This window comes from Bombina bombina, chromosome 7 (genome assembly GCF_027579735.1).
Source record: "Bombina bombina isolate aBomBom1 chromosome 7, aBomBom1.pri, whole genome shotgun sequence".
Classification (NCBI taxonomy): Eukaryota; Metazoa; Chordata; class Amphibia; order Anura; family Bombinatoridae; genus Bombina; species Bombina bombina.
In genome coordinates this window covers 406,740,007-406,763,446 of record NC_069505.1, presented here as the reverse complement: position 1 = coordinate 406,763,446, position 23,440 = coordinate 406,740,007, and the positions used below count along the sequence as shown (strand labels likewise).

At 38.1% G+C, this 23,440-nt stretch overlaps 1 protein-coding gene across 1 annotated transcript in view; it reads left to right on the top strand.

Annotated features, from left to right (window-relative positions):
• NOL8 (nucleolar protein 8) overlaps positions 1–23,440 on the top strand; it is a 64,201-nt gene that overhangs the window by 18,840 nt on the left and 21,921 nt on the right. Inside the window, exons 5-9 of the mRNA XM_053721178.1 lie at positions 1,733–1,877; positions 3,226–3,294; positions 8,445–10,673; positions 11,607–11,738; positions 21,474–21,599. Coding sequence (XP_053577153.1) covers positions 1,733–1,877; positions 3,226–3,294; positions 8,445–10,673; positions 11,607–11,738; positions 21,474–21,599 — 2,701 coding nt within the window. The remainder of the gene's footprint in view (positions 1–1,732; positions 1,878–3,225; positions 3,295–8,444; positions 10,674–11,606; positions 11,739–21,473; positions 21,600–23,440) is intronic.

Sequence of the window (23,440 nt, the reverse complement as noted above, 5' to 3'; positions counted from 1 at the left end):
TAATGCTGGTGCTAGATATCGATAACGGTTTCAGGGACAAACTAAAATATATTTCCCCTAGAAAACTCACACAAAACCTGGGTATGATCTACACTCTGAAATGAACTGGCGCAAACGGTGTTTACTATTTAATAAAAAAGGTTAAATCACTAATAGTGTATCAATTCCACAGCAGCAATATAATAAAATAACTTCTGCACATATTAGACCAAACCTGTATGATTAAAGGGACATGAAACACACAAATCTCTTTTGTGATTCAGACAAAACATACAATAAAAAAAAGTTTCCAATTTACTTCTATTAGCAAATTGCTTTGTTCCCATGTTATTCTTTGTTGAAGAGATACCTAGGTAGGCGCCTGGAGCACTAAGTGGCAGGAATTAGTGCTGCAATCTAGTGATCTTGCAAATGGTTAACATTCTTGCAAAACTGCTGCCATATAGTGATCCAGCTAAATACGTGCTCCTGAGCTTACATCCCAGGTTTTCAACAAAGTATAGCAAGCAAAAAAACAAAGAAAATTTGATCATAGAAGTTAATTAGAGCGTTGTTTAAAACTGCATACTCCTATATGAATCATGAAAGAAAACATTGGGTTTCATGTCCCTTTAAGGCCCTGTTGGACCATACTTTGCAGCTATGTCTTTGCCAAAATGGTCTTATAAAGTGGGCAGTATTTTATTTTATTGATGCTGTGGGATTTATACAATATTTATGTTTTAAGTGTAATCACTGGAGCTTTACGCACGTGCCCCATAAAGAGTTAGACTGTACACCGGCTGTTGTACCTGATTGACAGCTTTTAAAACATTGGCTTTTTCCACATAAAAATATGTTGTTAAAGGGATAGTAAAGTCCAAATTAAACTTTCATGATTCAGATACGGAATGTCATTTTAAACAACTTTCTAATTTACTTTTATCATCAAATTTGCTTTGTTCTCTTGTTACTCTTAGTTGAAAGCTAAACCTAGGTAGGCTCATATGCTAATGTCTAAGCCCTTAAAGGCTGCCTCTTATCTCAGTGCATTTTGACAGGTTTTCTCAGCTAGAGGGCGTTAGTTGATTGTACTCACGCACGTGGAGTTTAGAGTCAGTACTAATTGCCTGAGATGTAAATCTGTCAAAAGATCTGAGATAAGGAGGCAGTCAGCAGAATCTTAGATACAAGGTAATCACAGAGGTAAAAACTATATTAAAGAGACAGTATACACCTATTTTCATATAACTGCATGTAATAGACAATACTATAAAGGATAATATGCACAGATACTGATGTAAAAATCCTGTATAAAACGGTTTAAAGACTTACTTAGAAGCTCTCACTTTAGCTTTGTTGAAAAGTTAGCTGGAAAGCCCACTGCAAGTAGGAAATAAGACCCTCCCCCCCTTCTTTTGCATATGAAAAGACCCTTTACACAAACAGGAGCAAGCTGGAGTAGGTATACGTCAGTATTCTCCTAAAATGTTGGGGCTTGGTTAGGAGTCTGAAAATCAGAGCAATGTTATTTAAAAATAAGCAAAACTGTACATTAAAAAAAACAAAAACTTTATGGGCTTTATAAATAGATCATCTACAAAACGTTTATGCAATTAAAATACAAATGTATGATGTTCCTTTAATATAACCGTGTTGGTTTTGCAAAACTGGGGAATGGTAAATAAAGGGATTATCTATCTTTTTAAGCAATAACATTTTTGGTGTTTACTATCCCTTTAATTCCGTGCAGATTGTCCCAGGAGCGACAGGAAGCCACAGAGAAGAAGCCGGGGGCACAACCCCAGCGGGATCTGGTGCAGTCTCTGAAGGATTCAGGGGTTACCGAGTTTCAGATGAAAGCTGCCGTACCAGGGACTGAAGTTCCGAACCATAAGGCATGTAAAGTGTACCTAAACAATAAAACAAAAGCCGCAGTAGACAAATATATTTACAGTATGTTTTATTCAAAACAAATCAATTCAATTTTCTATTCTAACGTGATATCCTTCATAATTACTTAACAATTATTTTTTCAGACCAATAATATGGCTTGATTGTTTTAGTTAAGCACAAATAACAAAATGCCCATGTGCAGATGAACAAAATATGCATGGCGGGAAACTGGTTCTTCTGGGGTACCAGATTAAAGGGACAGGAAACTCCAAAATTTTCTTTCATGATTCAGATAGAGAATACAATTTTAAACAACTTTCCAATTTACTTCTATTATCAAATTTGCTTCATTCTGTTGTTATCCTTTGCTGAAAGAACACCATTGCACTAGTGTCAGCTAGTTGAACACATCTAGTTAGCCAATCACAGGAGACAAATGTGTGCAGGCACAAATCAGCAGCTAGCTCCCACTAGTCTATGATATGTGCGTATTCATTTTTCAACAAGAGAATAAAGCACATTTAAAAATAAAAGTGAATGTAAACATGTCTTAAAAACTACATTCTCTATCTGAATCATGCAAGTTTAATGTTGACTTTCCTGTCCCTTTAATCAAGATTTACAAATATTTAGATTTTTTTTAAATTGTTTCATGAGTTAATGACTTAAAAAAAAAAAAATAAGTGTGCACTTTTTTATTAAAATTAATATTTAGTTAAATAAACGACTTAAATATTACAATTATTATTTTGACCTGTTTTATTTTATTTTTTTGGACCTTCACGATAAACGTAAGCTCCTATTACTGGGACTTCAATGTGCAGTGTGTTGATGCTTTCCTAACCGCACCGACAGGATAATATGGGTGTTTGCAACTGCTTAAAGGGACAGTATACACAATTTTTCAAATAACTGCATGCAACATACACTACTAGAAAGAAGAATATGCACAGATGCTCATCTAAAAATCCAGCATAACACCTTTTAAAAACTTACTTAGAAGCTCCTAATTTAGCACTGTTGATGAGGTTAGACTGGGACACCCAGTAAAAGGGGCTGGAAAATCAGGAAGCGCAGACTCGCCCCCCTCCCTGCAAATGAAAAGACCCATTACACAAACAGGAGCAGCAGGAATCTGTAGACGTGGGTCTACATCTGATACTTTGGGGCTTGGTTAGGAGTCTGAAAATCAGTACAACGTTATTAAAAAAATAATCAAAACTATACATTGTTACAAAAACACTCCCAGATGGGCTATATCAATGGATCATCTACAAAACATTTATGCAAATAAAAATCTACTGTACAATGTCCCTTTAACCTGTAACACTTCTTTATCTTCTTTTGCAGGACTGGGTGGTCAGTAAGTATGGACGGGTGCTGCCAGTGCTTCATTTGAAAGCCAATAACAAGAGCAAAATATCCTTTTTGGTGATTTTTGTATTCGATTTAACCTTCATTATACGTAACCAATAAAGAATCACAAAATACAGGTGACCCTCGTTTTACAATGGTTCAATTTACACCGTTTCAGAATAACAACCTTTTTTCCAGTCATGTGACTGCTATTGAAAAGCATTGAGAAGCAGTGCATTTATTAAAATAGCCAGTAGGTGAAGCTGTCCACTTGTGTTGAAGCAAAGCCAAGCAAGCTGAAATTAATCATTTTAACCAGACCTGAGCTATCGAGCAGATTTCAAAGGAACAAGATCTTCCTGTCTATAAATCAGTCCAGATTGGAATGCATAGAAAGAACTGTTTGCAGAAAAATGCAAGTGAAGTCTGTGCTGTGTTTGATTATTTTATTAGGTTTATAATGCTGTTTAGCATTTAAAGTCTTCATTTCAAAGCTTTAAAAATAATATATTAGGTGTTACTTATGACAGTTTTGAGAGGGGCCTGGAACCTATCTCCCTCACTTCCCATTGACTTACATTATAAAATGGGTTTCAATTTACAACGGTGTCGATTTACAACCATTCCTTCTGGAACCTAACCCTGGCGTAAACTGAGGGCTACCTGTATGTATGTGTGTGTGTATGTATGTATATATATATATATATATATATATATATATATATATATATATATATATATATATATATATCAGCAAAATAAAGCAGGCACTCTCCGTTTAACTTTATCGTTTAATGGTAAACGTTTTCGGGGTCTCCCCCGTCCTCAGACCACTTACAGATATACAATAACACACATCTTAAATAGCTACTCACCCTCACTGTGTCAAATCGCCATCAGACTCCCAGCTTCCGTGTAGCGCAACTGCGCATGCGCGCCCGGAACTAAGGAGAGCCGACAGGGACCAACTACCAACCACTAAAAGCAAAAGTGAAAATCAACATCACACAGAATAATGCAGCAGTGCAGACCGCTAGCTACAAATAGTACTATAATGTAAACTGATATTACTACCCTATACTAGGCATATTGTACTATACACAGACCTACCCCCAAGCTTTATTTGAACCTTATATCTTCAAATGTTTAACATCAACTGATATCATATGTTCTGCTCTATGCACAACATTATACATGAACATATTGCCATTTTACCATAAAAGGGATATTATAATATTCTTATATTTTTATATTTACATATTTACACAGAGGGGATATCAGTGTTAGATAGCATTACTCTTCATGTATTACACTCATGCCCCTAACTGAACCACTAGCCCAATACCTCTTTCACCAACTCAAAGGTATTGGACCCCTGTGCATATTACTTTACCACAGAGCACCCCACCATATCCTCTTTACTATTTGATAGTCATCCTCAGTTACACGGATGCTTAACTATCAGTGGAGAACCCAGCCGTAAAGATAATCACCTGTATTGCAATTTAACTGCATATATTCAATCCAACCATGGACGTACCCAATCATATTAGCTTAAGCTCTCATCTTACTGTGAAGGAGGCAGTGGGCATACATCCACTACAAGTTTTACAAGAAACATTGGTAATCCAAATGGACATTCAGCCCCTTTGGGTACATAGTCTCCAGGTTAAAAATCCACTGAGACTCCCGTTGTAGTAGACGCCTGCCCCTGTCACCCCCCCTAGGATTGCGTGGAACGTGGTCTATGATAATATACCGAAGGTCAGATACAGCATGACCACTGGTACTGAAGTGGCGAGCCACCGGTTGATCTGAATCACCATCCTTAATTGCCAGCCGAATCGCTGACCGGTGGTTCGCCATCCTCGTCCTGAGATCATCCTGGGTCTTACCCACGTAAAATTTACCACACGGACAGTGTAGTAAGTAAACAATATACGTGGTTGTGCAAGTCACCCTGTGCAGGATTTGATATTTTTTATTAGACCATGGATGTTGAAACGTGCTGCTCTGGGTTAACCCACCACAGGTAGTGCAACCACTGCAACGGAAGCAACCTTTTTTCGTGGTTTTTAACCATGTACTAGGCATATAACTGTCACTATTGTCAGGCCTCAAGAGCATATCTTTCAGTGATCTTCCACGTTTGAAGAGTGACAAAACACTACCCTTTGCATCCTGTGTGTCACCTTTGGTTGGGTTCAAACGTGGAAGATCACTGGTTGCACTACCTGTGGTGGGTTAACCCAGAGCAGCACGTTTCAACATCCATGGTCTAATAAAAAATATCAAATCCTGCACAGGGTGACTTGCACAACCACGTATATTGTTTACTTACTACACTGTCCGTGTGGTAAATTTTACGTGGGTAAGACCCAGGATGATCTCAGGACGAGGATGGCGAACCACCGGTCAGCGATTCGGCTGGCAATTAAGGATGGTGATTCAGATCAACCGGTGGCTCGCCACTTCAGTACCAGTGGTCATGCTGTATCTGACCTTCGGTATATAATCATAGACCACGTTCCACGCAATCCTAGGGGGGGTGACAGGGGCAGGCGTCTACTACAACGGGAGTCTCAGTGGATTTTTAACCTGGAGACTATGTACCCAAAGGGGCTGAATGTCCATTTGGATTACCAATGTTTCTTGTAAAACTTGTAGTGGATGTATGCCCACTGCCTCCTTCACAGTAAGATGAGAGCTTAAGCTAATATGATTGGGTACGTCCATGGTTGGATTGAATATATGCAGTTAAATTGCAATACAGGTGATTATCTTTACAGCTGGGTTCTCCACTGATAGTTAAGCATCCGTGTAACTGAGGATGACTATCAAATAGTAAAGAGGATATGGTGGGGTGCTCTGTGGTAAAGTAATATGCACAGGGGTCCAATACCTTTTGAGTTGGTGAAAGAGGTATTGGGCTAGTGGTTCAGTTAGGGGCATGAGTGTAATACATGAAGAGTAATGCTATCTAACACTGATATCCCTCTGTGTAAATATGTAAATATAAAAATATAAGAATATTATAATATCCCTTTTATGGTAAAATGGCAATATGTTCATGTATAATGTTGTGCATAGAGCAGAACATATGATATCAGTTGATGTTAAACATTTGAAGATATAAGGTTCAAATAAAGCTTGGGGGTAGGTCTGTGTATAGTACAATATGCCTAGTATAGGGTAGTAATATCAGTTTACATTATAGTACTATTTGTAGCTAGCGGTCTGCACTGCTGCATTATTCTGTGTGATGTTGATTTTCACTTTTGCTTTTAGTGGTTGGTAGTTGGTCCCTGTCGGCTCTCCTTAGTTCCGGGCGTGCATGCGCAGTTGCGCTACACGGAAGCTGGGAGTCTGATGGCGATTTGACACGGTGAGGGTGAGTAGCTATTTAAGATGTGTGTTATTGTATATCTGTAAGTGGTCTGAGGACGGGGGAGACCCCGAAAACGTTTACCATTAAACGATAAAGTTAAACGGAGAGTGCCTGCTTTATTTTGCTGATATTTGATTACTTGCAAGCGCACCCCGGCAGTTGGATGACAAAAAGAGTGTGCTGGTTCCCTGCTTCTGTGTGTATATATATATATATATATATATATATATATATATATATATATATATATATATATATATATATATATATATATATATATATATATATATATATATATATATATATATCTCAGTAACTGGAATTTACAAATGAAAAGCTTTATTTAAACAATGACAAGTGATTATTTTATGAGTAGGGAAGGGATTCTTAGGTCGAAATGCCCCCTTTTATTTATTTATATGTAGTGTGCTACACAATCTGTGCAAATGTGTGTATCATGAGATGCTGCACCTAAACGAGCTAATACAATAGAATAAAAGGGACATATATGCAGTGGTAACTCTAACAAAATATACTTTTAAAGGGACATTGGAAAATTGAATTCCCCGTAAAAGTTTTGAGAGACAGACGTGCACAGGGTTTTTTTCACTTCATTGCTGTTGTCATCAATTCTACTAGAGTATGTTTATTTAACTAGACCAGGAAACGCAATCTAGCTGTTTAAAAACAATTCTTCTGCCATTCTGTTTTTTTTTTTTTGTAGATTGAAATAATGGCTATTGGCTGATGAATCATTCTTCAATTGTAATATGAACTAATTAAAGGGACATGAAGCGCAAAATTTTCCTTTCATGATTACATAAAAAGCACACAGTGTTGATGAATTTAAAGTAAGATGATAATTCAGTTTTGGGTCCTTAATGTATCTCAAACCTTTTTATTTTTACAGTTGAATGTTAGCTTAAAGGGATAGTTTAGTCAAAATTAAACTTTCATGATTCAGATAGAGCAGCATTTTTAAGCAACTTTCTAATTTACTCCTATTATCAAATTTTCTTCATTCTCTTGGTATCTTTTTTTGAAAAAGCAAGAATGTAAGCAAAGGAGCCGGACCATTTTTGGTTTAGAACCCTGGGTATCACTTTCTGATTGGTGTCTAAATGTAGCCAGCAATCAACAATTGCTACCCAGGTGCTGAACCAAAAAAATGGGCCGGCTCCTAAGCTTACATTCAAATAAAGATACCAAGAGAACAAAGAAAAATTGATAATAAAAGTAAATTAGAAAGTTGCTTAAAATTGTATGCTCTATCTGAATCACGAAAGTTTAATTTTGACTAGACTATCCCTTTAACTCTTATTACAACTGAAGAATGGTTCAAAAAGTCAATTGCCACAAACATTATTTCAGTCTAAAAAAAATTCAGAATGGCAAGAGAATTAGTTTTTAAACAGCTAGTTTGTTTCCTGATTTAATTACATGACCAAACTCTAGTAGATTTGATGACAACCGCAATGAAGTGAAGAAAATGGTAGTAAACCATACAGTCTAACAATATTTTGTTTTCCACATATTTAAAAGCAGTTTGATTTTCATTTGTAAAAAAAAAATTGTTACAATATAAATAGATTTTTTTTTGTGGCTTAATTATCACATTTATTTTGTTTGACTTTATTCAGTGACTAATTCATGCAAATACGACTATTCTATCTCTTTTTAATTTTCTGAAGTCTACGATAAGATAGAGTAATGAGACCAACTTGAAGCATTGAAACCAGAATAAGATGTTGCTTCTTTATCACAATATTCTGCCAATGTTTTAAGTATAATGCCAGCTCTGTAATCTTCCTTTACTCTGACAAACGTCATTAAATATGATCCTTCAAAATACTGTCACAACATTAAAAAATTAGAAGCTGGCTCGTGTGAGGCTGTTCCTGTATCTCAGTTGACGTGGCATCTGGAAGGAGGTGATGATGAAATAAGCAAGAAGAGAAGAGGAGAGTTCCCAAGTCCCAAAAATCCAGTGCAAAAGAAGCTTAAATTAGAAAAACGCCTAGATACATCTGAAACAGGGTCACCAAGAAAATTTAACAGAAAGGATTCTCTATCTTCAGATTGCGTCTCTGCTAGTGCCTCAGGTGGGCGCCAAGTTAAAACGCCCTCTGGACTGAAGGCGGTGAATGGACATTTAGTAAAGAGGAATAGAAAGAGCTTTTCTGATGGGGAAAGTGATTCTGAAGAAGAATTAAAAGCCATATTAGAAAGGGAGAAGAAGGCTCGGCAAGAAGGTATGATACCTACTGATGATGCCAATTTAGAGGTGGTGGCAGATTCCTTTGAACTGAGTTATACGACTCATTGGGATTGTAAAAATAAGTCAAATACAAAGAAGGGCAGCACTAAAGACAAAGATGACATTGAATATGACTCTGCAGATACTGACGAAATCATTTCAGTCACCAAAACTGTCCAGAAGGAAAAATCCATTAATATGGAGATGCAAAAGGGACCTTTAGAAAAAAAGAAGTTGAAGAAAGAAACCATTGTTAAGGGCAAATTCATTGATATGGAGATGCCAAAAGGAACAAAAGATGATAGTGAATACGACTCTGCAGATACTGATGAAATCATTGCAGTTACCAAAACTGTCCAGAAAGACAAAGGCATTAATATGGACATGAGAAAAGGAACGCTAGAGAAAAATAAACCACATATTCTAACAAAGAAAGAAACATCTCAGAAGGGCAAAGTTATAAATATGAAGATGCTAGAAGGAACAAAAGATGACAGTGAATACGACTCTGCAGATACTGATGAAATCATTGCAGTTACCAAAACTGTCCAGAAAGACAAAGGCATTAATATGGACATGAGAAAAGGAACGCTAGAGAAAAATAAGCCACTTATTCTAACAAAGAAAGAAACATCTCAGAAGGGCAAAGTTATAAATATGGAGATGCTAGAAGGAACAAAAGATGACAGTGAATACGACTCTGCAGATACTGATGAAATCATTGCAGTCACGAAAGCTGTCCAGAAAGACAAACCCATTAATAATGAGAGGCAAAAAGGAACTTTAGAGAAAGAAAATCCACATGTTTTACCAAAAAAACTGAAGAAGACTGTAGAGGACAAGGATAGTCACACCTCAATAAGACCAGAACATGGTGAGCTGGATTCACAAAGTGTGGAAGAGAATTCTGACTCTGAAAGCAGTGACTCCTGTTCTGATGAAGAATATAATTCTATGATGCAAAACTGCTACCGACTCGATCTTACAATGGGAGACCTAGAAAAGTTAGCAAACTCTGCCAAAGAGTCTTCAGAAGAGGAAACAAATGATAAGAAGTCTGATAGCGACCAAGGAGAATTAGAAAACAGCAAAGTGCAGACACCTGTAACAAAAGACAGGAAAAGAACAGGGATTGATCCAGAAGATATTGTAGCATCTATTTTGCAGGATGAGGATGATGATGATCGTTCTGACAAGAGATCTAAACAAAAAAGGAATAATGTTCCTCCAGCTGTGTTTCCAGAATTTAAAGGACTGGGGTCTCTTCTAGGAAAAACGCGGTTGGAGAAGGGGGAGGTATCTATGAACACTTTGTCGACTCCTAAGACCACTAAGTCTTTAGCTCAGGGTGCAGCTAAAGGGGCAAAAAGTTCAAGTGTTGTCAAATCTAGTTCAGATGTTTCCAAAAAGGAAAAAGAGCAGGAGCCAGGCTCCAGAGGGGTAAGTGATTCCAAAGTGGGTCACAAACAAGTCTCAAGCCAGCCAAAAGCTAATAAACGGAAAGAAGAGGACTCTAGCTATAGTAGTGACAATGACACAAGCAGTGTTGAATCCAGCAGCGAGGATGAAGCAAGCAATGCCCCATCTGCTGCAGCTCTTCATAATCTACAGAAGGGCACCAAGGCTCAGACAGATGCAGGAAAAAAACATCTTGTGGAGCAACCCACCCCAAGAATGCAGCAGCGAGGAGGGGACAAGCAGCTGCAGGACAACAAGAAACGTTTGGCTGCAATGGAGGAGAGGAGGAAGGAGCGAGAGTTACAGAAAAAGACAATTCAGGGAGCTTTGCTAAAATCGGTAAGTGTGAGGAATAGGGTAAGAAAGGACACATAGTGACAAATCTAAAAGCACTAGTCCCATAGTTTAGATGATGGTGTCTTATTTAGTGCGATCTACATATGTATGTGCTAAGCATAAGCAAATCTGAGCTTGCACACATAATAATCTTGTGAAAAACACATGGTTACATTTCTTTGAATTAAAATCCGTACTTTTGGGGAAATCACACAATAATTGTGTTTGTTTTTTCATGATTCAGGTAGAGCATATGATTTTTAAACAACTTTCCAATTTTACTTCTATTTTCTAATTTGTTTTGTTCCCTTTGTATCCTTTTTGAAAAGGATACCTAGGTAGACTCAGTAGTTGCTAATTTGGTGGCTGCACATACATGCCTCGTGATATTGGCTCACCCAATGCATTGAAATAGCTCCCATGAGTTCACTTCTGCTTCTTCAACAAAGGCTACTAAAAGAATTAAGCAAATGAGATAATATAAGTACTTTGGAAGTTTGTTTAAAATTGTATTTTCTATCTGCATAATGAAAGAGGAAAAAAATGGGGTTTCATGTCCCTTTAAAGCTCATCGTAGCCCCAGAAATGCCATGTTATATGATCTATGCCTCGGCCTGGCAACCTTTTATGAGTGCTATGCCAACGTAGTACTGTGTACCAGCTTTGTCTTTTATATAAAGTTTGAATATAAGGACTTTTTTTGATAATCAAAATAAGAACGATAAAGACCGAACGTCAGATTTAAATTAAAACCTTTTCCCCTTCTATTTTTAACCCCTTTGCTGCTCATGTGCGGGATACGAGTGGTGATTATATTTCCCTGACTCAGTACTCCCCCTAGTGTCCACGATTAGAACTACAAATGTTACCTACCTTTTGAAGGGTGGTTAAAACAGCATTTTGTTTAAAAATCATGTTACAACTTGTCTTATTTAGGATGCCAAAATCTCAAGCAAGGGTCAGCACATTGTGTTTGGCTCAGAATCAGAAAGTGAACATGAGAAGATGGAAGCAGAGGCCAGTGATGCCTCCCAGAGCAGTGACGCAGCGTCTAAAAACAATGAAACCGTGAGTGTGATATTCCAAATAGCTGCTGTTATCATGATTTGTTTTTAGTAATGCTCTTTTATATATCTTTAAATATATCTTTATATATCTTTAAATGGGCCTTAAACACAGTTTAATTCCCCATAAAATGTTTAAAATGTTTAATTAAATGTAGTGATACAATTTGCAGGATATAACATGCTAAACATTACAGTATGCATATTATGTATGTATATATATATATATAGAGAGAGAGAGAGAGAGAGAGAGAGAGAGAGAGAGAGAGAGAGAGAGAGAGAGAGAGAGAGAGAGAGAGAGAGAGAGAGAGAGACTGACTCTCATTGTGTAGTTCATTAACAAATCTAGACAGGCCCAGAGGCTTGTTTTCCCACAGAAAACCTCTGAATTACATTGTTTCCAATGCAGCAAAGGATTCTGGGTAAGATATGCAAATTAAGTACACAATGACACACCTTTTTACTTCAGTCTGCTTTTCAGCAGATTCCCTTTATGCCAAAGTATCGCTGTTCACACAGCTTATAAACTTAGCTAGGGTTAGTGCAGTGATTCATAACCATCCCAGGACAGACTGTTTCGTAGTTGTTGCTACTCATCAGCTGGGAGAAAGCAGACTGAAGTAAAAAGGTGTGTCATTGTGTACTTAATTTGCATATCTTACCCAGAATCCTTTGCTGCATTGGAAACAATGTAATTCAGAGGTTTTCTGTGGGAAAACAAGCCTTCTGGACTGTCTAGATTTGTTAATGAACTACACTATGAGTTATTTTCTCTATATTTTGTGCGTAGTGGAGGATTTTAAACTCACCTTTTATCTCCCCCTAATTTAAAATGTTGTTGTATTCTACCCGGAATCAACTTCACCCAGCAGTGATTCAAACCTTCTCCCAGCTGATGAGTAGCAACAACTACGAAACAGTCTGTTCTGGGATGATTATGAATCACTGCACTAACCCTAGCTAAGTTTATAAGCTGTGTGAACAGCGATACTTTGGCATAAAGGGAATCTGCTGAAAAGCAGACTGAAGTAAAAAGGTGTGTCATTGTGTACTTAATTTGCATATCTTACCCAGAATCATTTGCTGCATTGGAAACAATGTAATTCAGAGGTTTTCTGTGGGAAAACAAGCCCCTGGGCCTGTCTAGATTTGTTAATGAACTACACAATGAGTTATTTTCTCTATATTTTTTGCAGGTAGCCACTGGCTCCTAGAATTTTACCCCTGGCTCCTAACTTTTTTCTGTATCAAGTGCACTCACTTATTCCAAACGCCAACTGCCGGGGTGTTGCATGTTAGAGTATACACATCGCATTCATCCAAAGATAAGCACTGCACTCACCGGATTTTTGAAAAGTAAGACGTCACTTTTATTAAGGTCACATTAAAACAACATATTCCCCAAACGTTTCTGTACCGATCAGGAACCTTTCTCAATGAATCACCAAAGTGTGAAGAGCTTATATACACACACACACACATACACATATCCATTCCAGGAAGCCACTCTCCGTTTTAAAGTTAACAAATTCTTTATTGAATTAACATTTTCGGGGTCTCCCCCCCCCCCCTTCCTCAGATTCATACATCAAATGAGCTTACCTCCACCTTATACACTCCCCAATCACCAGTGTAACCCGGCCGCCATAGCGCATGAGGACCTACGGCAACACGGGCTGTTCAAAAATACAAAAACATAAAAAGCAAAGTTTAAAAAGACTTGGCTATTCTATCATATAGGTTATTACTTCATCAACCATTATGTACTGCTATTCATGGAGGAACATATAATAAATCTATTCATGCCAGTATAATAATATTATAGCATTTGAGTATTAATATCAAAATATGTTGCAATTAGACTACACATATACCGCTCCAAAGTATAGTTATGTTTGCTACTAGACTATTTTATTTTTCTCTTTTATATATATATATATATATATATATATATATATATATATATATATATATATATATATATATAATATACACACCAGTATTATGCAGTTGAAGAACTGTTGCTACTACATTCCAATTTCACATATTAAGCGACTACCACAGAAGCGTGTGTACTATATCAGCTGAAAACTAACCACATGAAAGAGCTTATTCTGCAGTGTCTGAGTGCCAGCCATAGTAATGTACCCAATTCTATATCTAGTTAAAGTTAGGGTGTTACATACCCATACCCCTAGATAAAACAATGCATGTCTAAGTGTACCCATACCCTAGATAAAACAATGCATGGCTAAGTGTACCCATACCCTAGATAAAACAATGCATGTCTAAGTGTACCCATACCCCTAGATAAAACAATGCATGTCTAAGTGTACCCGTACCCCTAGATAAAACAATGCATGTCTAAGTGTACCCATACCCCTAGATAAAACAATGCATGTCTAAGTGTACATTTAGGCCTTTGGGACTTAAGGTGTCAAGCTGGTAGATCCACCTGGTCTCTCTCTCTGCAGTAACACCCAACCTCTATCACCTCCTCTGTACAGTGGAGGGACATGGTCAATAATGATGTACCGTAAGTCTGCCACTGTGTGTTTGCCCTGAAAAAATGTCTAGCCACAGGTTGGTCAGACTTCCATCCTTTTATGGCAGTACGAATTGCCGACCTTTGGTTTGCCATTCTAGTACGTAGATCATCCTCGGTCTTTCCTATATAAAACTTTCCACAAGGACAGTGGAGCATGTAAATGATGTACTTCGTGGTACATGATACCCTGTATCTAATCGTATACTTCTTGTTAGACAATGAATGTAGGACAAATTTGCTCTGGGTTAGACCATTACAGATGGTGCAACCACTGCACCGGAAGCACCCCATTTTAGTAGTGTTCAAACAGGTAATATTAGTGTAGCTGGGTCTGTAATCTGGTCGCATCAACATGTCCTTTAAGGAATTACCCCTTTTATACCCACCTGATGATGAAACTAAAGAAAAAAGGAGTAGATTTAAAACTCCATGGCTTCTAATTTGTCTGGTTATCATAGGAAATCTTATACCAAGGGCTTCAGGATTAAAAATACTCCTACCATTGGCCGCAACAATGCCGCATTCTGTAAAAAGTGGTGCAGCATTTTGAATAAATGCTCACTGGACTTAATTTTGTTAGTTATAGAAGAAGTGGGATTACAACTCAAACAAATAGAAGGTGAAGTTTCTACATTTGAACTGGTACATGGTGATAAATTAAAGAGTGATACTGATGAAAACTGTATTGAAAAGTTAAAGAAACAAGTTGATGAGTATGAAAAAGAGCTCATCTCCTTCAATGAGAAGAAATGGGAAGCAAGTTACAACAGATTACAAAGATAAAATAATTTACAGATGGCCAATGGGACCTGAGGAGCGTAGATATGTTTCCAGAAATAGAAGACCTAGAGTGTTCAAACCCAGAACCCTGAATGCGGTTGAAAGTTCTGATAACAGTTCTGATACTGACAGTCCAAGGACTGATGCTGAAACATATGACTCTGAAACACAACAGATGGTCACTCGCTCAAAAAAAACGCATGGGAGGAGGCCACACCCGAGGAGAGGTGGGTACAAGTATAGGGACCCGAGGCATACCTCCATGACAATGGCGTCGCCACTGAATAACAGCATTGTCATGAATCTGAGCTCCCACCAACTGTCACATGCAGAACAAAGTACAAAAATGTACAAATTTTATAGAAAGATTCGACTCAAGGAACATTTTGGGAACAATAGCGGTGAGATTGACATCTTCAGAAAAAGGAGCAAGTTTGATCCTAAAAGTACCAGCGTGGATACTTTTTATAGGATGACTAGCAAAAATTTGGTCACTCTGCAACAACCTGTGAATGACAAAATTAGAAATAATTTGACAAAAGGAGAATGGGATGCCTTAAGGGGATTAAAGAATAACCCCAGCTTGGTCATTAGATAAGCTGATAAAGGCGGAGCCCTGGTACTCCAGGACTATGACAATTATAGAAATAAATTGCTACAGCAACTTAATGATGTGACAGTCTATTGCTCACTATCTAAAGATCCTACAAAGGATTTTAAGAAAACCATTGATAATTACCTTACATTGATGCTTGAACAGAATGCACTTACAAAGAGTGTATGTAAATATATGAAAGTTTGAATTTCCCATCATTCCAATAATATATACATTGCCTAAAGTCCACAAGGACTCTCAAATTCCCATAGGATGGCCGATAGTGTCAGCGCAGGGATCTATATTATAAATCATCACTACATATCTCGACAGTATACGCCAACCGCTGGTGAAATGTATTAATTCATTTTTACTGGATTCTATAGAATTGGTAAAACAGTTGCAAACAGTTGATAATCTAACAGAGGAAGGAATATTAGTCTTACTTGACGTAAGCAGTTTACTGTTATCCCTCATGAAGAGGGGCTTGCCTCCAAACGAGCCAGTCTGTTGCATTTTCCTTATGTGGGTCCACCATTGGATACTTTCTTACAGCTATTGGATTTTTGTTTGAAGTATAACTACTTCAAATTTGAAAACGGCTTCTACCTCCAAGTTTCTGGCACAGCGATGGGGTCCAATGTGGCCCCATCCTATGCCAATCTATATATGGCACAATTTGAGAGTAAGGTGACTGACCTGTTTCATGATGAAAGGATACGAATGTACCGAAGACCTGGATCAATGGTTCAGTGACCTAAATAGTGTAAATGATAATTTGAAATTCAAGATGACGAGCAGCAATCAAGTTATTAAATTCCTGGACCTCCGTATTTATAAAAACGGGAGTAAATTACATACCACGCTCTACCAGAAGGACACAGACAGAAATTCGATTCTGGAGGTCACAAGTTGTCATCCACCTAGTCTAAAGAGAGCCCTGCTTGAATCAGAGTTCAAACGTGTGGTTAGGAACAACAGTGAAGAAGATGTTAAGATCAGACAGATTGAGGCCATGAAAGTAAAATTTCAGACCAGAGGGTACAGCAAGAAACATCTGGATGAGGCCTATAATAGATCTATGGAGATGACACAAATACAAGCCTTGGAGAAGAAGAACAAAAATAAGGACACAGAGATTGATTTTGTCCACGGTGTTTACTCCTGAAAAAACAAGTTTCTCTAAAGCAGTAAGACAACATTGGAACATCATGCCCACTGATGCAACACTACCCTTTAAGAACATGGATCCAACTATGGTTGGGTATAAAAGGGGCAATTCCTTAAAGGACATGTTGATGCGACCAGATTACAGACCCAACTACACCAATATTACCTGGTTGAACACTACTAAAATGGGGTGCTTCTGGTGCAGTGGTTGTACCACCTTTAGTGGTCTAACAGAGGGCAAATTTTTCCTACATTCATGGTCCAACAAGAAGTATACGATTAGACACAGGGTATCATGTACCAAGAAGTGCATCATTTACATGCTCCACTGTCCTGTGGAAAGTTTTATATAGGAAAGACCCAGGATGATCTACGTACAGGTATACCTCACTTAACAGCGCTTCGCTTATACAGCGCTTTGTGGAGCTGAAGTTCAACCTCCAAGGATTATGAAACAGTGCTGTAATCATCGCGAGATTGCGAGAAAAGTGACTGGCACCATTTTGTTATGCGCAGTTCACTCAGTTTACAGCATTACAGTGCAATCTGTGACTCAGTGTTATAGTCTGGAAAATTTTACTACAGTAATTGTCACTATTTTTTACAGGTACAGTATTTATTGAATACTAATTGAATACTGTGCTGTGCTAGTGTTAAACTAAACGTAGCGCTATTGCACCCCTAATATATGTTAGTTCAAACATGGTTTCAAGTTTTTAAACACACTGGCAAGTGAAAAGAAAGCTAAAACCGCCTTGTTTCACTTTAAGGAGGTCCCTAACCCGCTGTATGAGCAAGGTATACCTGCACTAGAATGGTTAACCACAGGTCGGCAATTCGTACTGCCATAAAGGATGGTAAATCTGACCAACAGGGCAAACACACAGTGGCAGATTTACGGTACATCATTATTGACCATGTCCCTCCACTGTACAGAGGAGGTGATAGAAGTTGGGTGTTACTGCAGAGCGAGACCAGGTGGATCTACCAGCTTGACACCTTAAGTCCCAAAGGACTAAATGTACACTTAGACATGCATTGTTTTATCTAGGGGTATGGGTACACTTAGACATGCATTGTTTTATCTAGGGGTATGGGTACACTTAGACATGCATTGTTTTATCTAGGGGTATGGGTACACTTAGACATGCATTGTTTTATCTAGGGGTATGGGTACACTTAGACATGCATTGTTTTATCTAGGGTATGGGTACACTTAGCCATGCATTGTTTTATCTAGGGGTATGGGTACACTTAGCCATGCATTGTTTTATCTAGGGGTATGGGTACACTTAGACATGCATTGTTTTATCTAGGGGTATGGGTACACTTAGGCATGCATTGTTTTATCTAGGGGTATGGGTACACTTAGACATGCATTGTTTTATCTAGGGGTATGGGTACACTTAGACATGCATTGTTTTATCTAGGGGTATGGGTACACTTAGACATGCATTGTTTTATCTAGGGGTATGGGTACACTTAGACATGCATTGTTTTATCTTGGGGTATGGGTACACTTAGACATGCATTGTTTTATCTAGGGGTATGGGTACACTTAGACATGCATTGTTTTATCTAGGGGTATGGGTACACTTAGGCATGCATTGTTTTATCTAGGGGTATGGGTACACTTAGACATGCATTGTTTTATCTAGGGGTATGGGTACACTTCGACATGCACTGTTTTATCTAGGGGTATGGGTACACTTAGACATGCATTGTTTTATCTAGGGGTATGGGTACACTTAGACATGCATTGTTTTATCTAGGGGTATGGGTACACTTAGACATGCATTGTTTTATCTAGGGGTATGGGTACACTTAGACATGCATTGTTTTATCTAGGGTATGGGTACACTTAGACATGCATTGTTTTATCTAGGGGTATGGGTATGTAACACCCTAACTTTAAATAGATATAGAATTGGGTACATTACTATGGCTTGCACTCAGACACTGCAGAATAAGCTCTTTCATGTGGTTAGTTTTCAGCTGATATAGCAAACACGCTTCTATGTGGTAGTCGCTTAATATGTGAAATTGGAATGTAGCGACAGTTCTTTAACTGCATAATACTGGTGTATATATATGAAAGGTAAAATAGTCTAGTAGCAAACATAACTATATTTGGAGCGGTATATGTGTAGTCTAATTGCAACATATTTTGATATTATGTATAAGAGCAAAAAAAGAGGCACAGCACGTGTGTATCAGTAATATAAGATCACAGAGCAGGGTACTTACATGTGCCAGCGGCACTCACTTGTGCCAATAGAAACAGGCTGGACCTTTTTCAGCAGCCCAGCTCGCTGACTTCTTAGACCATTGTCTCCCAATTCTCATGTATTAGTAGTACATAAGGGGAAAACACAAATAAAACAAATTAATATAATAAAAGATGCATATGAGATAAGCACAAAAGCTGGGTACTCACAAAGGTAGCGGCACCCAAATGTGCCAAGTAGTGCAGGCTGGTCCTTCAACAGCAGCCCAGCTCGCTGTGCTCAAACTGAGCAATATAAGGCTTTGTATGGTCTCTCCAGTCCGGAGAAATGAAGACAAAGTAGCGTAGTCTCAAGCTGATCAACACAGTAGTTCCGGTGTTTTGTAAAAAGTCTTACCATGTTTATTTTAACAGCAAGGTAAAACAGGTAAAATAAAAACACATCCAATACCAACTGCGTGTACAGGCTTTTTTTTTAAGTAATTACATGTTTTCTTATCAAACCAAACATAATTACTTTTATTTATTACTGTTGTTTTTTTTTTGTCGTAACTTTTCTATACCACTTAATACTCAAATCCAGTGACTCGACAATAATGTTAATCGTTATAAATCTATCACTTCCAATTTCTTAATATTATCATAATGTTATAAAAGTTCAATTATTTTAAAGAATTCTGAGGAGGTGTGTCCGTACAGCATACCTGACAGGATGCACTTTCTGTGATCTCTGACAGAATCTTCACTAATCCACCGATTTTGGAGACATTACAGCGATTAATCTATTAGCACACTACAAGATATAGCTGCTTCATCTTTAGTGGTTATATATCAGCTTAAATCTGCTGTTTTAATGAAATTAGAGCTACAGATCGGAAATATAAGGTGGCGGCCCACTATTAGGCCACAAACCCCCCCCCCGGCTACACCATGTTACCAGTGCTGGCAGATAACAACATGTGCCGTACTGAACTTTTCATCTACAACATCGAATAAGGCAACATACTGATAACAAGTCCACAGATCAACAATCCAGAACTTTTCATCTTACTTAAAATCGGGAAATATCAACATGGAGACCGCATGGGAGACAAGCTCACTGCAAACATTGGATTAGCCTTTTGCCAAAATAGAGCGCCTGTTACACAAAAATCCTTACCTAGAGCTTTCCTAGAGAACGCTGAACCCTTGATACAAAAGGTACCTGAAAGGGAACTCGAGCTGGATGTGCCAAATGGGAACGAGCAGAATGCGCAACTTGTTTCAAGGAAGGCGCTTTCTCCCACACTTAATCCATCTACTGAACCTGAAGACCGGGAGTGCATCAGAGACATTCAGGATGATCACATTGCGCCAGTTAACCAACCGTCTGACTATTTGAGACCCTCAATCCCAGGCCTTGCAATGCAGCCCGAGCCCAGCTCCATATTACAGGCTACTGAGATACCAACACAGCATATACCTGAAGGAAATCGAGATGATCCATGTGACACATTCACAGATCCAGCTGAGCCAACGTGTAGCTACTCAACTGAATCAGCCTACCCCCGAGGTATCGATGGTATACCCGAAATAATGACACCCTCCGTGCAAAAAGAACCCTTGAACTTCTCCACTTATGCCCATGACCAAATACTCTCAGAAGGGACAATTCTGCAGAACCAGCAAGACCCCCCCATCACTACCGCTTCTGCATCACGAAGCCTACATATCACTGAGAGACGACCAGAACCGCTCACCACTTTGAAAACTACAACGGTTTTACAGAAACGGCACTTTCAGCAAATAGGAACGGTAGCTTACTTAACTTGAGATCACATATTGTGCCCCACAGGATCTGTGTGAGTTGTGGACACTTCACTTTTGGGACCTAACTGTGAAGAGGTCGGGGCTCCCGACATCCTCCATATAACATTGCTTATTGTCCCTATTCTATTGTCTTTTTCAGTTCCAAAATGTATATAGGTTAAAATAATCCTCAGGACTGTTAGCAGTATGGAGAAATCTCAGATTGTGATAATCAAGTAAAATAACTCCCTGTACTATACATATTCTAATTCTTATGATTACACTGTATTCACATTCTTCTTTATACCATCAATAAATAATGGATTTGAAAAAGAATGAGAGGGATGACCCCATTAAAGGGACAGAAAAGTAATTGTTTTGTTTCTTGCATTTAAAAGAAGACGTCTTAAAAATTAAAGACAAATAATTTTGTTGTTATTTTGCTTGTGAAGTGTATCACTAACCACCAATAAAGCGGTGGCAGTTTAATTGTGAACAAACATGCACTTCCTGTTGGCTTAAAAATAAACGGCTTTAACAAACTTATTTTCATGCAAAATACATGATAGAAATTTTGAGAATTTAAACCTTGTTATTTTAAGAATTATAAGTTTACCTTTTTATTATTAAGGTACCTGGACCCAATGTGACAGCGAAATTGTTTGAGAGCAGTGAAGATTCTGATGACAGTGAAGAAAACGATGACCAGGGGAGATTCCAAATTAAGTCCCAGTATGAAGGTGCATCTGGAGAAAAGGTTTGTCCGATACATTTGTTTTTGGGAATTTTCTCCCAGAAACAGGGCTGCTGAAATGTCACCTGGGCATTTCTAGTGATTTTCCAGAACTTCGATTGTAGACAGGATATTTCAGCCTCTCTGATGCTAGATGTGATGACATTGTCCATATGGGCAGAGATAACAGAGTGTTAGTGCCAGGTGCTATCCCTGCCTTTGTGTCAGATATTTATGTTGCTCTTGTTCTTATGATAAGTTCAATATATGTTGGAAACTTGGTAGATTGTAAAGATGTGAATTTAGCAGTTTTGTTCACTGTCGAATGCGGAAGTAGGAGGCTGCTTTGGTATTCTGCTCTCTTCGCTGCCGAATATCCTCTTGTGCAAGTAAAACACACTAACATCTGGATTTGAACAGATCACTTCACTTGCACAAGGGGATATTTGGTTCAGAAAAGAGCCAAATACCGAAAACAGCCTCCTACTTCCGCATTCGGTGGTGAATAAAACTGCCAAATTCACAGTAGATTGAGTTTGTAACTATAAACATTTGATGACAAACCGTTACCATGTTTTATAAATTCAAGATCTCAGACTAGTGTAGTTTTCTATCAGCACAATGCACAGAACTCGTCAAGGCTGCACATCTGCAGTAATAAAAGGGACGTAGAAGTCAAAATGAAAACTTCCATGATTCAGATAGTTTGTGCAGTTAAAAAAAACAACACAATCTTTTTACTTTACTTTTGTTGTCAGTTATTTCTTTTGCTTTATTTCCTTTGTGGAAACAGTTATTTCACATAAGTGCATACTGAGGTAGGAGGGTGAATGTTTCTTGAGCACTATATCTATAACATTGCTACAAACACTGTTGCAAATAATGCTGCCATATAGTGATCAAGACACATGCACGCCCCTGAGCCTCCCTCAGTATGTATGTACAGTATGTAAAGTAGCTACATTTCAACAAAGGAGACAGAGAAACAAATGTAAGTTGTTGGGTTTTTTTGTTTGTTTTTATAAACATTGTGCGCTCTGTCACAAGCATGAACATTTGAATTCATAGGTGTGAATGGGGAATACAGACATTTCTTATTTCAGTTAAACGTCTGCAAGAAATAATTTAAATCTTATCATCAGATTCACTTTAAAAAATTTTTTTTTTAAAGGGACGTAGATCTACAGTTTAATATAAAGCTTTCAGAGGATTTTCCCTACCCATCAGTATGTTGTGGGTGTTGTCTGTATCAGCTAATGAGCATTAATACTGCAGTACCAGCTATGCACAAGCATGCATTTCTGTATAAACACTTTTTACTGATATATTTTGGCATATGAGGCGCTAATATGTAAACATTCCCATGCATCTTATATGCCAAAAGGACCCTCTGGAGACTATGCGTTGCCAGGACAAGGAGGAGACATAGCAGACTGTTTAGTGCTGAGGCTGGGAGATGATACATTGTTCAGGGTGCTACAACCATCTGCTGATGTAGAAGAAAGAGATGATAGATAGATAGATAGATAGATAGATAGATAGAAAGGGCTCAACATCTTAAGTTCCGAGCTACTAGCCAGGCCAAATGTCACTCTCCACTTCTGAGCCCACCCATCGCCTTCCTACACCATACCCACCCCCTCTTTGCATATGTTTAGCCATTGTGAAGCACCTTAGTGTGCAGTTTGTTTGTTTCCATGTTTTATTTTAAGCCATAACAAAATAAGTTCTTTTAATACAATTGTATAAATAAATACAGTCGATGGTCATTTTGCTCAGTGTATAAACAGCGTTTATCTCCCTCTCTACTCCCCCAGTTCAATTTATACTCGCCCAGGGTAAGTGGAAATTTTGAGTACTGATTA